Source organism: Sturnus vulgaris, chromosome 20, assembly GCF_052056855.1.
Source record: "Sturnus vulgaris isolate bStuVul1 chromosome 20, bStuVul1.hap1, whole genome shotgun sequence".
Classification (NCBI taxonomy): domain Eukaryota; kingdom Metazoa; phylum Chordata; class Aves; order Passeriformes; family Sturnidae; genus Sturnus; species Sturnus vulgaris.
Window position 1 is genome coordinate 1134932 of NC_142262.1, and position 13121 is coordinate 1148052.

General features: G+C 65.0%; 5 protein-coding genes across 6 annotated transcripts; 2 read left to right on the top strand and 3 right to left on the bottom strand.

Annotated features, from left to right (window-relative positions):
* The first annotated feature begins 145 nt into the window (after positions 1 to 145).
* Positions 146 to 1919, top strand: TSPAN10 (tetraspanin 10). The gene is made up of 3 exons (XM_014887429.2): positions 146 to 410; positions 689 to 1266; positions 1553 to 1919. Exons 1-3 carry the CDS (start codon positions 348 to 350, stop codon positions 1857 to 1859), a joined length of 948 nt encoding a protein of 315 aa, XP_014742915.2. The 5' UTR covers positions 146 to 347; the 3' UTR covers positions 1860 to 1919.
* A 221-nt stretch (positions 1920 to 2140) lies between these two features.
* Positions 2141 to 4548, bottom strand: PDE6G (phosphodiesterase 6G). 2 transcript variants are annotated; one of them, XM_088176761.1, is made up of 4 exons: positions 4409 to 4548; positions 2532 to 2756; positions 2416 to 2456; positions 2141 to 2327 (listed from the first exon to the last, which is right to left on the bottom strand). In XM_088176761.1, the coding sequence occupies exons 2-4, from the start codon at positions 2675 to 2677 to the stop codon at positions 2251 to 2253; spliced, it is 264 nt and encodes an 87-aa protein (XP_088032887.1). In that variant the 5' UTR covers positions 2678 to 2756; positions 4409 to 4548; the 3' UTR covers positions 2141 to 2250. The 2 variants fall into 2 exon arrangements, with proteins under 2 accessions (XP_088032887.1, XP_014742963.1); XM_014887477.2 differs by lacking the exon at positions 4409 to 4548 and adding an exon at positions 3214 to 3506.
* Positions 3653 to 5397, bottom strand: OXLD1 (oxidoreductase like domain containing 1). The gene is made up of 2 exons (XM_088176760.1): positions 5213 to 5397; positions 3653 to 4796 (listed from the first exon to the last, which is right to left on the bottom strand). Exons 1-2 carry the CDS (start codon positions 5255 to 5257, stop codon positions 4437 to 4439), a joined length of 405 nt encoding a protein of 134 aa, XP_088032886.1. The 5' UTR covers positions 5258 to 5397; the 3' UTR covers positions 3653 to 4436.
* Positions 5382 to 7529, top strand: CCDC137 (coiled-coil domain containing 137). The gene is made up of 6 exons (XM_014887480.2): positions 5382 to 5684; positions 6006 to 6133; positions 6291 to 6501; positions 6781 to 6863; positions 6970 to 7049; positions 7180 to 7529. Exons 1-6 carry the CDS (start codon positions 5416 to 5418, stop codon positions 7375 to 7377), a joined length of 969 nt encoding a protein of 322 aa, XP_014742966.2. The 5' UTR covers positions 5382 to 5415; the 3' UTR covers positions 7378 to 7529.
* Positions 7530 to 9023: 1494 nt separating this feature from the next.
* On the bottom strand, positions 9024 to 12757 carry GPRC5C (G protein-coupled receptor class C group 5 member C). The gene is made up of 4 exons (XM_014887471.2): positions 10884 to 12757; positions 10216 to 10310; positions 9874 to 10017; positions 9024 to 9733 (listed from the first exon to the last, which is right to left on the bottom strand). The coding sequence occupies exons 1-4, from the start codon at positions 11893 to 11895 to the stop codon at positions 9701 to 9703; spliced, it is 1284 nt and encodes a 427-aa protein (XP_014742957.1). The 5' UTR covers positions 11896 to 12757; the 3' UTR covers positions 9024 to 9700.
* Positions 12758 to 13121: the final 364 nt, after the last annotated feature.

Consider the following 13121-nt stretch of genomic DNA (forward strand, 5'->3'; position numbering starts at 1 on the left):
CGTCCGCGTTCCGCCGCACCAAGGTTCCTACCCCGGCGTCACCACCAGTCGTCCCCCTGTGCTGCCTCGGTGTCACCGCCATAATGGTCCCCTATGCTGCCTCGGTGTTACATATATAAGTGTCCCCTCCCGCCGCCGCGCTTGCACTTTAGTTCCGCACGCAACCAGCACCCCCCCCGGTGCCCTCGGAGGGGCCCCGCGGGGCTGGAGAGAGGGATCGGCTCCAGCTGTGGATCAGGGGGAGATCGGGGCCAGCTGTGGCGATGGGCATGCACAGCCTCATTTAAGCCCGCCCGCAGCCCCTCACATGATGGTAGTGTGATCGGTCCGGGCACGAGGTAACGGCGATGGCGCTGAGCAGAGTCCGCCTGTTCCAGTCCCACGGGGAGGGCACCCGGCTCCTGCCCCAGGTAATCCCGGGACCCCTTACCCGTGCACCCCATGTTCCCCCACCCCTGGGTAGCAGGGTGCTGCATCCCTGGGGGTCTCCATAGGGATGGATCTGGGGGTCCCTTAGGGTCGGAGTCTTTGGGGTGCGCCCCTGCAGACCACCGTGGGTGGGTTTGTGGCTAAGCAAGGCTGTGTAGGGTGGCTCCAGGAGCCCGGGACAGTGTCCGGCTGTGGGACGAGCACCATGAGCTGGAGGAACAATTCCGGGGGGCTGTGAGTGGCTCCTCTGTCCGTGCAGGCATCCAGGCTGGTGGAGCTGCCCTACTCCTCGTTTGATGATGATGACACGTCCTCGTTTGAGGACGACACGGCTGAGCAGGACCCCGGGGTGTGGTACCCTGACCCCCCCAAACTGAGCCCCTTCAGCCACTGTGTGCGCTACCTAGCCTTCCTCTGGAACCTCCTCTTCCTCCTGCTGGGGCTGCTGACCCTCGCTGTGGGCATCTGGGGGCTGCTGGCCAAGAGCCCCCTGCCCGGGGGGCTACCCCTGAGCTCAGACCCCATGCTGCTCTTTGTGCTGGCAGGGCTGGGGGCCAGCGCTGTGTCCCTGGCTGGTTGCCTGGGTGCTTTCCGAGCCAGCCCCTGCCTGCTGCGCTTCTTCCTGGGTGCTGTGCTGGCTTTTGGGGGTCTGGAGGTGCTGGGGGGGCTCCTGCTGCTGCTGGCACGGCGGCGGCTGCGGGATGCGCTGTGGGATCTGCTGCTGCTCTGCCTCCTGCGCTACCAGGACGATCCTGACCTGCAGTTCCTGGTGGATGAGGTGCAGCGGAGCCTCCAGTGCTGCGGCCTCGAGTTCTACCGTGACTGGGAGAGCAACCCGTGAGTCGGGGCCAGGGGGGGTGTACTGGGGTACCCCATCCACACCACAGGGCTGAAAACCTCCTTTGTGGGACTCCATCCCCACCATGGGGCTGAAGACCCCCCTGTTCCTTGTGGGGTCTGTGCTGGGGACTCTTGGGGTGGTGGGAGCCCCAGCATGGCTCAGAAAAGAGAGGGATGAACTGGCACCCACGGCTGGTGTGCGGTTCTGACGCTGGGGGTGTGAGTGACCCCATCCCCACACCCCAAATGTTCATGACCCCACATTTCCATGTCCATCCCGCAGGTACTTCAACTGCAGCGCCCCAGGTGTGCAGGCGTGTGGTGTCCCTGCCTCCTGCTGCCAGGACCCGCTGGAGAATGGCTCTGTGCCCAACATCCAGTGTGGATTTGGGGTGCTGGGGCTGGGGGCAGCAGCAGCTGGGGCTGTGGTGCACACGGGGGGCTGTGGGGCCGCGTTGACCGCGTGGCTGCGGGGCCAGGCTGGGGCCATCGCTGCTGGTGCCACCATCCTGCTGCTGCTGGAGGCTGTGGGAGCACTCATGGCACTGAGGGTGCTCAAGGATATTACAGCTGTGAGGGTGTGGGAGTGAGGGCAACGTGGGGGGTTGGGATATGGTTTGGTCCCAAATAAACGTCGTCAAAATCCTGAACCCACCCGTGTCGTGTCTGTGCCACCATTGCCACCGGTGCTGCTGCTGAGGTGTGCAGCTGTCCAGGTGTGGGAGTGAGGGGTGGGGATTTGGGGATGTCTGGGGTGCTGGTCCAGCCCCAAATAAACCTTGGCAGAATCCTGAACCCATCTGTGTCCTGCCCATCCCACCCCAGGCCGTGGGTGATGATTTCCCTCCTCCCCAGCCCACAACACTGACTCTTGGGTTCGTTTGGGTTTAATGAGCATTTTTCCAAGCTAAGCCCCCCCAGCACAGGTAGGGGAGGGCTTGACCTACACAGCACTACGGGGCTGGTGAGCCTGCCCAAATCCTAAATGATTCCATACTGAGCCAGCTCGTGCAGCTCCAGGTGGCTGAAGGCTTCCCAGGGACAGATGACAGTGATGTCTGAGGAGAGAGGGGACAGGGGTTGTGGCAGTGTGACCCCCCCACAACCCCTGACCCCCCCACTGCCAAAGGGGTGGCATTCCCATACCTGTTCCCAACCCCTCCATGCCTGGGATGTCGTCACCGAACCTGCAAGGAAAGAGGGATTGTCTGGCCTGACCCCAGGCAGGAACCCACCCCAGCCCAGGGCCCTTCTCCACTCACCCCTGCACCCCCTTTTTGGGGGGTTTGCTCTTGAACTGCCTCGTCTGCCTCTGCTTGAACTTGGGGGGTCCCTTGCGGGGGGTGGCAGGACCCCCGGTCACCCTGGTGGCCGATTTGACCTCCAGCTTGGGGGGCTCCAGGCTCATGGCTGTGGGGGGCTGGCAGCCCCGGCTCACGGCGTTCCCTGGGGGTCTGGTGCTGGCACAGGATAGCTCCTCACACCCTCTGCAACGAAATGGGGGGCACCAGCTTCTCCTCCCACCCTGTGCCCACCCAGCCCCTGATGGGTTTTGCAGAGCCCCCTCCCCACAATGCTGAGCCCAGCTCAGCCATTAATCCCCAAAGGTAGGGAAGGGAATCCTGAGGGGCACCAGGGCTGCTGCTGCTCCTTCCTCGCTTATCCCCCACCCCAGACAACCAGGGGACCCCCAGGGCACTGCCAGGACCCTCCCATGTGGGTGGTGGGTACCCAGGAAGGGGGAGCAGAGGATGGCCCAAGGCACGAGGAATGGGAATTTTGTGGCACAAGCCCCCCTCTGGGATCAGTATGAGGAATTTGGCCCTGCTGCAGAGCTGGACACGGCCCTGGGAACAAGGATCCAACCCAGGGAGCTGTTCCTGGATGCAGGAAAAGCAGCAAAGCAACCCCACGTCCCCTCCCAGCCCAGAATCCCTGACTCACAGAGTCCCACGATTCCCAATTCCCGAGCTGCTCCCTCTGCCCGGTTCCCTCCGTCCTGCAGCCTGGAGATGTTCTGGGGGGCTTTTCGGGGAGGGAGATTTATCCTGCCCGGGGGTAATAGGATTATTTACCTCCCTTCTTTCCCCAGGGGTAATCCAGTGTCCTTCCTCTGCTCTGGGGGGGAGGAGGTGTCAGGATTAGCCCTGACCGGGCTGGGTGGGCAGTGGATCCCACGTGGGGGGAATCCTGCCTCCACTCCTGGGGGATCCCATTCCCAAAGAGATTCCCCCAGTGTCCCCTGACCCCAAAGGGAGTGATGGAAACCCCATTCCAGCCTCCATCCCAGTCTGGGTAGGGGTCCTGGTCTGGCAGACCCTGCCCACAATCGGTGTCACTCCAAAGCTTCCCTAATCCAGCACTAAAGCAATTAAAAACAGACTAATCTCGGCACACTTTAATTGAACTTCAGCCCTTGCCACTAATTGCAATTAGCTGGGCTCTAACAAATAGGATTAAAGGGATGCAGGAGTGTTTTCCATGGAGAACCACCTACTACCCTGGCAGAGAGCAGAGCCTGGCTGTTAATTGGGGTTCATTAGTGAGTGACACTCAAGGGCTTGGTGGCTTCTTGAGGACCTCGTCCCAGAACGGTGTGGGGGGTCTGTGTGGGTCTCAATAGCTGCAAGTTCCCCGAGGATGTAGGGCGGGTTTGGGACAAGTTTATGGGGATTTAAGATGAGGAGCCTGGCAGGATGTGACACCAGGGACAGGGCCAGTGTCCTTGACAGGAGGCTGCTGCTTCCCACGTGCTCGCTACCACACGCTGTCCCCTCCGAGCCCTCCCCCCTAAGAGGCTTTGTGGTGCCACTGGGGCACAGTCTGGCACAGCCCCCCAGCCCTCCCCATCACCAGGGCACGGCCAAGGTGCTGAAAATCCCCCCAAGGTGCTTAAATTCCAGCTGGGAGCACAGGAGGAGGAGGAGGGCTGCCCCAGCCTGCCCTTGGCAGGGATTTGCCATGCTAGGGGAGGGCACAGCATCCAGCTCCTGGGAAATCCGGGGCTCAGAACAGGCCTGAGACAGCACCTGGAGGTGACCCGACCTCGCGTGACACCCCTGGGATCCCGTGCTCAGCACACAATAAACACTATAAATAACCCAAACCCAGACCCTGTCACCCCAGGGATGTCCCCCACCAGTCTGGGAGGCCCGGGGGGGAGAGGCTCAGTCCTTCCTGGCACGCAGCCTGATCTCCATCCTGAGGATCATTTTGATGTTCTCGTCCTCCACGTGCTGCTCCACGGCTGCCAAGGCCTGGGCTCCGCCGTCCCGGTGCCGCTCCAGCAGCTCCTCCACGTATGCCACCCACACACAGTTGGGACAGCCGGTCCCGCAGCAGTGGGTGGGCGGGGGGGGCACTGGGGGGGCTGCAGGAGGGTCCCCCCTGTCACCATTAGGGGTGGCTGTCCCGCTGTCCCCGCCCGGAGTGTCCGAGGTGCCACCGGCCTTTGCTGTGGTGTCCGAATGCCCCCGGGGGCTGCAAGGGTGGGGGCTTGGGGTTCCTTCTCTGGGGTTGTTTGGGGGCTGCAGGGAAGGAGGAGACCCCCAATGCTGGTGTAAATTTTGGGGGGCACGGCGGAGCTGCTGTACCCCCAACTCAGCCACAGGAACCCCCTGCTCCCAGTGTACCCCCCTCCCCAGCACCGCCATCGCCCCCTTCCAACACCCCCAATTCCTGCCCTGCTCCCCTTGTACCCCCCTCAGCCATGTCCCCAACACATCCTTGTCCCCCCAACTCCATCCTTGTCCCCACATCCCCCAAGCCCCCTTGTCCCCCGCCATCCCCAGCACCCCCCATGACGCTCCAGCACCCCCTTGCCCCCCGTCCTCGTTCACATCTCACGCCCAGCACACCTCTTTGCCCCTCCCGAGGATTTCCCCGTGTCCCCCCGGTGCCTAGCCCCTCGTTGTCCCCCCATGTCCCCCCTGTCCCCGCTCACCCCCCGGCGCGCCCCCGCCAGCCCCCGCGCCCCCCGCAGCAGCATCCGGCCGCAGGCCCTGGCCCCGCCCCCTCTCTGAGTGACAGCTCTCCCAGCCAATAGCGACCCGGAGAGCGCAGCAAGGCGGGGGCGGTGGGGAAGGTTGGTCCAATAAGCGATAGGAAGCGGGGCCAGAAATCCGGAAGTGGCGGCGGAGCGGCCACATGAGGAGTGGCGGAATCATGGCCCGGGCACCGGGACCGGGACGGGGACAGGGACAGGGACAGAAACCGGCTCGGGGACCGCGACAAAAACTGGGATCGGGACCGAAACAGAGACAGAGACCGGGATCGGGACCGAAACAGGGACAGAGACCGGGATCGGGACTGAAAGCGGGACCAGGACAGAAGACAGGACCGGGACAGAAGACAGGACCGGGACAGAAAGCGCGAGCAGGATCGGAACATGGAGCGGCCGTCCCGCTGCGCAGCAGGTCAGTGCCCGCGGGATCCAATCGGGCTCACTCCCGGTTTGGGACCTGGACCTACGCGGGGTCTCGGGGCGCGGGTGGGCCCTGGCAGGGCTCCCGTTCTCGGCGTCTGTGTCCTGATCTCTACCCGTGCCCGGGTCCCGATGTCTGCCCGTGCTGACCCTGATGTCTCCCCATGCCTCGGTCCTGGTGTCCAGCCATGTCTGAGTGTCAGTTTCCCACCGTGCTCAAATCCCAGCATCCTTCCCTATCTGGATCCCAGTGTCCCAGCTTCCAGGCCCTGGTGCTTCCCTGGAGTCCTGTCACTGTTCTCGTTTTCCCCAGGAAGGAGAAGAAGGACAACATGAAGCCCAAACACCCCGACGAGCAGGAGATCCCGTTCCGCCTGCGGGAGCTCATGCGGAGCCGTGAGGCCCTGAAGCGCCCGGATCCTGGGAAGAAGAGGGCGGCAGGTGGGACACTCAGGTGGCCCGAGCAGGTGGCCAAGGCCTGGCCCAGGAGCCCATGGCATGGCTGGATCCTGCCATGGGACATCCTCCCCCGGTGCTCTGCCAGCCGGAGGGACCCCCCTGGTGTCACCTCTGCAGAAATGTCGCCCATCTCTCCTAGAGAAGAGACAGCAGCAGGAGTCCAAGGGTCCCAAGACCCCGGGGGACATTCCCGTGCCCAAGTTCCGGAGGGGCAAGGGGGAGTCGGAGCGTTCCTACATCTGCCGCATGGAGCGGGAGGTGCAGCGTGTCCTCTTCCTCACGGAGAACCAGCTCCAGCGGGAGCCTGAGAAGGAGGCGATGGCTCCAGAGAAATCCAAAAGGAAAAAAGAGTGAGAGCAAGGCCGTGGGAGCCGGATGGGGCCAGGCCATACCTGTGCCTGAACCCTTGCCCAGTTCTGCAGGGCAGGTCTGGTTTTGGCAGCAGGTGGGGGTGCAGGTGGGGTCTGTGAGCCCCCTTTCCGTGGGGATGGATCTCTGGGAACAGAGCCACAAGCCTGCTTCATCCTCCTGGGGGAAAAGCTGTGGGATGTGGGGGGCTCCCGTGGGGTAGGGACTCATTCCTTGCTCCCTGTCCACTCCTGAGCCTGAGCTGTAATGTGGCTCTTCAGGTTTCAGAAAAGGAAGCTGGAAAAAGCTCGGAAGAAAAAGGAGGAGAAGAAGGAGGCCATGCTGGAGAAGAGCCTGTTCCAAGGTGGGAATGGAGTGGGGGGATTGAAGTGACCCCCAGCACAGGGTGAGGAGCTGGGCTGGGCACCCCGAGGGTCTCCCACTAACCCTGGCTCCCCCTTCCCTTGCAGATACGGTGCCATTTGGAGAGGTGGTGACACAGCCACCCACCATCACCTCACGGCCCAGGGGACAGGGTCCTGCCAAGCAGGTGAGCTTTGGGTACCGCCCTTGGGTACCTGGGACAGTGGCAGTGGCCTCGGTGAGACAGTGACAGCTCCTTGGAGTGCAGTCCCGGTGTCTCATCCTTCATCCCTGAGCTGGCCCATCTCTGCCTGCAGGCTGGACGGAAGCAGCTCCTCCTGACGCCTCGCCTGGGCCAGAGCCAGGCGTCCCCTGTGTCCCCTGTGTCCCCGGTGATGTCCATGGCTCGCCAGCGCATCCTGGAGGAGGAGCGGGCTCGCGTCATCCAGGCCTACAGGGACATCCAGAGGCGCAAACAGCTGGAGCGGGAGCGTGCCCGGGCCGGTCCAGGCTGAGGACCTTGGGACTCCAGAGGGACATTGCCCTGATGCTCTTGTGCCGCCGCTGAGCCCTGGGGCTTCCCACAGCTCCACACTCTGCGGCTCAGCACTGGGGTGGGGTCCCTGCGGTGCCACGGAGCTGCTTGGAGTAAAAAGTGCCAGTGGGAGCCGGTGGTGTGAGCGTGTCTGTGCTCCCAATTCCTTAGGGATTCCTTAGGGACACTGCTGTGCTGGCAGGTGGCAGTCCCAGGCATGTCACAGCCCTGGCAGGGCTCTGGTGGGGCCAGGAGCCTCTCAGCCATGAGGAGACCCTAGTGCCTGGCCAGCTCAGCCCAGTGGGAGGACAGTGAGGCAGTGCTGGGGACATGGAGCGTGCCACAGGACTCACCTGCGCAGTGTCACTTGCCTTTATTGTCACTATTGGTGACCCTGCTTGAGCCCCGGGACTGCAGCCACACACACAGCCCTGCCCTTGGCATCGCTGCCCGTGTCCCTGCCTGGCCCTGGTCACGGTGACCCCGGTGCCAGGTGTGCTGCCACCACCCCGGTGCCACCTGCCACCACTCTGCGACCCCCCCCGGGCAACCCCCGGCTCCGGAGAGGCTCCGGGGCTGCTCCCGGCTCGGCGCAGCCGTGTCTGCCTCACCTGGCCGGACAAAGGCTCCGCTGTTCCGCGGCCCCGCCGGCACAAAGCGTTCCCTGTTGGAGCGGGGCCGCCCCGCGCTGCGGCCGGCGCTGGCGGGGCCGGTGGGATCCCGCTCTTCCGGAGGGGCTGGGCACGGCCCCGGAGCCGCTCCGCTGTCCCCTGCCACGCCGGAGCGCCGCAGTCTTTGCACCTTGTTTTTCGGGTGGCTTTGCTGTCCCCAGGATGCCCCCGGGAAGGTGGAGGTGCCTTTGGGGGATCACGCGCTGTGCCATGCGGTGCCCGCGGCCGGGAGGAGGGCGTGTTGTGGTGACAGTAGCCCTGGTGACACCGAGTGCCTGGTGCAGCTGGGCAATGTCCCCGCTGCCGCTCGGCACCAGGTAAACACAGGTGACAGGTAAACACGGCTGACGCAGCACAGCCCGGGGGGCACGCAAACATCCTGCTGCAAACACCCGCAGCCGTGTCCCCGGAGCCGGGAGCGTGGGCTCGTGCCAGCTAAAGGCACAGCCGGGACGTGGCGAGTGCCACACTCCCGCTGCGTGTCCCTTGTGTGGCCACCGCGCAGGGCACACGCTGCCCACCGGCAGCCCCAGCGCCGCCATCCCGGCTCCAGCTCAAGGAGACCGGGTCACCCGCTGCCCCCACGGAGCCATTCCAACCCTGAATAATTCATGGCACTGCTGGCCGCAGGCTTCCTGCCCGGAGGAGGAGGAATGGCTGTGGAGGGGAAGGCAATCCGAGCGGGAAAACCACCACGACCTTGGCACGTCCTCCGTGTTGTGCCACCTCCTGCCCGGCACCATCTGCCCACGGGATCCCAGCCCAGCAGCCCCAGATGGGGGGATGGGGGTGCTGAGGACCCTGCCCAGAGCCCCCCCAGTGCTCACTGTCACTTCCCTAAATGGGAGCATGGGGTTGGGCCTATGGGAGCAGCCAGTGGGATTGGGGACACCTGGGACCCCCATCACAGCCCACCTGTGACAGCGTCGTAGGAAAAACCACCTTTATTGGGGTGACCTGAAAAAAAGGAAATTTGACAGAGAAAGCCACAGGGAAGGCGAGGGGCCCAGCTCCCTCCCCACTCCCTGCAGGGGTTCCCGAGCCCCGAGGGGGGAAGGCACCGAGAGGGTGGCCAGAGCTGTGGGGGGCTGGTCCCCAGCCCCAGCAAGGCACTGATCCCCTGGACCCCCAGCAGAACCCCCTTCCCAGAAATGGGGAAACAGAGGCACAGAAGGAGTCAGAGCTTGGGACAGCTTTGTGTCCCCTTGTGCCCTGCAGTGGCATGGGCCCAGCTCAGCTCGGGGTCCCCAGGGCTGGGGGGGTCAGCGTGGGGCCAGGGGCTCGGTGCTGAGGGTGCCCTGGGTGGGGGTCCCACGGGCTCCCCAGCTTTGCAGGGTCCACGGCGTGGGGAAGTTGGGGTGTCTGTGCATCACAAAGGCAGCGAGGCGACAAATGGGCGTGTCCCCACCGGAGCCAGTCCTTGAGGCAGGGATGTGGGGTCCATGGCCAGGTGGGACGGGCAGGTGGGAGCGCTGGCTCTGGGAATGTGTCCAGGAATGCCACGGGCAGGAACCAGCTCTGGCTGCCAGCCGGGGTGGGATTCACACGTCAGGGTGGGATGAGGCTTGGCGAGCCCTGGGGTGCGGGATGGAGGGGCCACGGCTGTGCCACGGGAGCTGCGTCACGGGGGCTTCACCACCGGTTCCTGCTGTATGGGGACTGCACCTGCGGGCAGAGTGGGGTGGCACTGCGGTGGCACCAGCACCACGGACATGTGATCCACCGGGGGGAGCTCTGGGTGCCAGGCAGAGCCGTCACCACGGCAGGGCAGGACTTTGCCCCTGCTGCAGCCACCGTTCACCCACCTGGCAGCTGCGGGTGTCCCTCGGGATGCTGGAGTGCCGGGCCTGCGCCGCGAAGGCGTCTTCAGCTCGGAGCGTGGAGCTGGCACTGCCAGGCATGGGGCTGGTGGAGGCACGGGGCAGGATCACGTCGTAGGGACCTTCAGTCTGAGGGACAGACACGGGGGTGGAAGGTCACAGCACCAGGAACACCCTAACCCCATGAAGTGGAAGGCTTGGAAGGTCCCCACCCCATTACAGCAGCCATTGGGACACAGGGAAGCTCAGAGGAGCTTCCCACCTACACCCTGTCCCCCATGCCCGTCTCTCCTGGCAGGATGTGGCCAGCCCTGGTGTCACACTCACCGTCCCTTTGTGCATCAGAGCCATCTCTGTGGGCTGGTAGACGCTGGTCAGCAGCTGCCCATTGTAACCACTGTATGGGGACACCGGCTTCTTGGCTGCTGAGACATGGGGACAGTCACCACGGAGCCACTGCCACCCCACTGGGGCTCCCTGTACCTCGTTAGCAGCTTTAACGAGCTGACTCAGCAGCTCTGTGCCTTTCCTGTGGGACACTCCTGTCCCCAGGGATGGCATCGCTGCTGCCTGGCCACGGCTTGTTATTGTTGGGTCTCGTGGGTGCAGGTGCTGCTCAGGGGGACCCTCCCTCCCCCACGGGGCACAGACACCTGGCGTGCCCGCCCATGATACCCACTGGGACTGTCACCACCCCGTGTTATTGCAGGGTCTCGTGGGCCTGGGGCAGAGGGGCAGGAGCCGCGGGCACCCCACGCCAGGGAGGGAGTTCCCTGCGGCTGCTGGGCTCAGCCCAAACTGGTACACCCAGCCCGCCCAGTTCTCGGGAGCCACAACAGCAGCAGGCGCCAGTGCCGGGCAGGTCACTGCCAGACGTCTCGTCACCCCCCCCCCACCACTGCCATCCCCGGTGGGGACATCCCCCAGGGTCCCCAGGAGGATGGTGCCCGCTGGCAGCCCTGCCATGGGGTGAGAGGGTCCCTGGCGAGCCCTACCAAAGGATGGCTCATCCATGGAGAAGGCCTTGTTCTCCACGAACATGCTCTGTGACTTCTGCTCCTTGAGGATGGTCTCGTAGCCCACCCCACGTGTGGGGTAGCCATCGTCCTCGAAGGCCTGCTCGGGGCTGCGCCGTGTCACGTGTGTCACCTCGGGGATGACGTAGAGCAGGAGGAAGGTGGCAGCGTTACAGACCAGCGCGATGGCCAGCGTGGGGTCATCCCAGCCGGGCTTGTGGCCGGCACGCTGGTTCCCGTACAAGTACATGATGGTCCACGCCAGCCAGATGGCCACAGACAGGCCGGTGGTGGCCAGGATGAAGGCGCCGTGCTTGCGCCAGCGGCTGTAGCGGCCGCAGAGGGTCGGCCAGGCCGTGCCAAAGGCGGCCACCAGCAGGGCCATGACGTAGATGAGGGCCATGACGAAGTCAGCGTCCGCCAGCTGGCAGGGGTCCGTGGAACCACCCTCGGGCCGTGCCACCGTGATGATGAGCCACTCGGCGTTGATGATGACCTCGACCAAGGAGAGGGACAGGGCCACCGCCAGCGTCACCCAGCCCCGCGGGGCACGGTTGTGCCGTGCCAGGAAGTTGAGGGCCACGGCGTGCGCCAGCAGGCAGGAGAAGCAGATGCCGAAGAGGACGCCGAAGAGGAAGCGGCGCGAGGTGCAGGTGGAGAAATCCGGCCCCACGATGAAGTCGAAGGTCAGGCAGAACAGCCCGAAGGTGCCCACAAGGAAGAAGACCTGTGTGGCCACCAGGCTCTTCTTCTGGTGGTCCTGCACGAAGGGCAGGCTGGCCACCAGGATGATGGTGAGCACGAAGGTGGTCACCACGCCAAGGCTGGCCACTGCTTCCACCCCGATGCCCCAGCCTGCTGAGAGGTCACAGAGGTTGTAGTAGAGGGAGGAGAGGTCCTGGCCGCAGCCCGGGGGTGGCGTGGACTGCGTGGTGGCCGTGGGGAGCAGGGCCAGCAGCACGGCCGTGGTGCTCATCCTGCACCGTGGCATCCAGGGACCCTGTGGGACACAGTGGGGTCAGGGCACAGGCACTGGGGATGGGGATCAGCTCCTGGCTTGGAGCATCCCTGCCTGTGGTCCCCAGTGGGCATCCCATGGTGAGCAGGGGGGTCCTGGGGAGCTCTGCCCTGTTGGCCCAGCTGAGCTCACCCAACGTGGCCAGAGAGCTGCAGATGGGACCAGGCAGCCACACGTCCCCATCTCGCCTAGAGATTGGTGGCAGCTGAGGAGGGGCTCAGCCTCTCAGTTCCCCACATGATCCCTCCCAACACGGGAATTCTCTGGGGCTGTCCTGATCCCTTCCTCCAGTGCCTGACGGCTTCCCAGGAACACCAAATGTGGGCCCAGACCAGATGGCAGAGGTGATACTGGGGCACAGGGATGTCACCTTGCCTTGTCCCTCCGTGTCACCACGTTCCTCTTTCCACTTCTCCCGTCCCACTTCCCCCTGGCTTTGGGCACCAGCCCAGTGCAGGTTGCATGTCCAGCCCGCTGGCACGTAGGCAGCCACAGCCTGGCACAGCACAGCATGGCACGGCACGGCACGGAGTCCCAGTCTCTGTCCCCACCGTGTCCACCCCATTCCTGCCACCCCATGGTGGGCACGGGGAAGAGGAGGCAGCGAGAAAGCTGCAGCCTCATTGCAGGGGGAGGACACCGGGAGGAGACCCCAGCAAGGACATGCCAGGGCCGGGAGCCCCGGTTCCCCAAGGGGCACCCCGAACCAGGCACCCCCCAGCCCCAGGATGGGGACAGGGACCCGCAGAACCACTCTGGGACCGAGTCCTTGTGCTCGCGGGTTCCAGGAGCTCCTCCGCCTCCGGTTCCCACCGCATCCCCAGCCCGGTTTCCTCCTCACCTCCAGCCCGGTACCCCCGCACCCTCCGCCCGGTTTCCCCGGCGGCTGCACCCGCGTCCCCAGTTCTGCTCCTCCTGCAACCCCGCCCGGTCCCTCGCATCGCCCGCTGGCTTCCCCCGCTCCCCCGGCCCGGTCCCGCCGCACTCCCGTCCCGCTTCCCCTGCCCTTCCCGCCGGTTCCCCCCTCCTGGTCCTCCCGCACCCCCATCCCGCACCGTCCCGGCGCTTCCCGGAGCTTCTGGCCCCGAAACTCCGCCGGAGCCGCCCCCAACCCTCCGGCCGGAGGAGCTGCGGGGGCGGACGGCTCTCGGTCCCGGTCTCTTCCCGTCGGCGTTGCCGGTGCCCCTCAGTCTCACAGG

What these genes read in the sequence shown, in the direction of transcription:
- PDE6G (XM_088176761.1), bottom strand. Translation starts at nt 2,677, where the DNA reads ATGAGCCTGGAGCCCCCCAAGCTGGAGGTCAAATCGGCCACCAGGGTG. An exon ending in CCCAAAAAGGGGGTGCAGGG is followed by an intron (nt 2,457 to 2,531) that starts GTGAGTGGAGAA and finishes CTTTCCTTGCAG; the next exon opens with GTTCGGTGACGACATCCCAG. An exon ending in CATGGAGGGGTTGGGAACAG is followed by an intron (nt 2,328 to 2,415) that starts GTATGGGAATGC and finishes CTCTCTCCTCAG; the next exon opens with ACATCACTGTCATCTGTCCC.
- OXLD1 (XM_088176760.1), bottom strand. Translation starts at nt 5,257, where the DNA reads ATGCTGCTGCGGGGGGCGCGGGGGCTGGCGGGGGCGCGCCGGGGG. An exon ending in TGGCGGGGGCGCGCCGGGGG is followed by an intron (nt 4,797 to 5,212) that starts GTGAGCGGGGAC and finishes CCTTCCCTGCAG; the next exon opens with CCCCCAAACAACCCCAGAGA.
- CCDC137 (XM_014887480.2), top strand. Translation starts at nt 5,416, where the DNA reads ATGAGGAGTGGCGGAATCATGGCCCGGGCACCGGGACCGGGACGGGGA. An exon ending in TGGGAAGAAGAGGGCGGCAG is followed by an intron (nt 6,134 to 6,290) that starts GTGGGACACTCA and finishes CATCTCTCCTAG; the next exon opens with AGAAGAGACAGCAGCAGGAG. An exon ending in GACAGGGTCCTGCCAAGCAG is followed by an intron (nt 7,050 to 7,179) that starts GTGAGCTTTGGG and finishes CTCTGCCTGCAG; the next exon opens with GCTGGACGGAAGCAGCTCCT.
- TSPAN10 (XM_014887429.2), top strand. Translation starts at nt 348, where the DNA reads ATGGCGCTGAGCAGAGTCCGCCTGTTCCAGTCCCACGGGGAGGGCACC. An exon ending in GCACCCGGCTCCTGCCCCAG is followed by an intron (nt 411 to 688) that starts GTAATCCCGGGA and finishes CTGTCCGTGCAG; the next exon opens with GCATCCAGGCTGGTGGAGCT. An exon ending in CGTGACTGGGAGAGCAACCC is followed by an intron (nt 1,267 to 1,552) that starts GTGAGTCGGGGC and finishes TCCATCCCGCAG; the next exon opens with GTACTTCAACTGCAGCGCCC.
- GPRC5C (XM_014887471.2), bottom strand. Translation starts at nt 11,895, where the DNA reads ATGCCACGGTGCAGGATGAGCACCACGGCCGTGCTGCTGGCCCTGCTC. An exon ending in CATGGATGAGCCATCCTTTG is followed by an intron (nt 10,311 to 10,883) that starts GTAGGGCTCGCC and finishes ATGTCTCAGCAG; the next exon opens with CCAAGAAGCCGGTGTCCCCA. An exon ending in CTCTGATGCACAAAGGGACG is followed by an intron (nt 10,018 to 10,215) that starts GTGAGTGTGACA and finishes TCTGTCCCTCAG; the next exon opens with ACTGAAGGTCCCTACGACGT.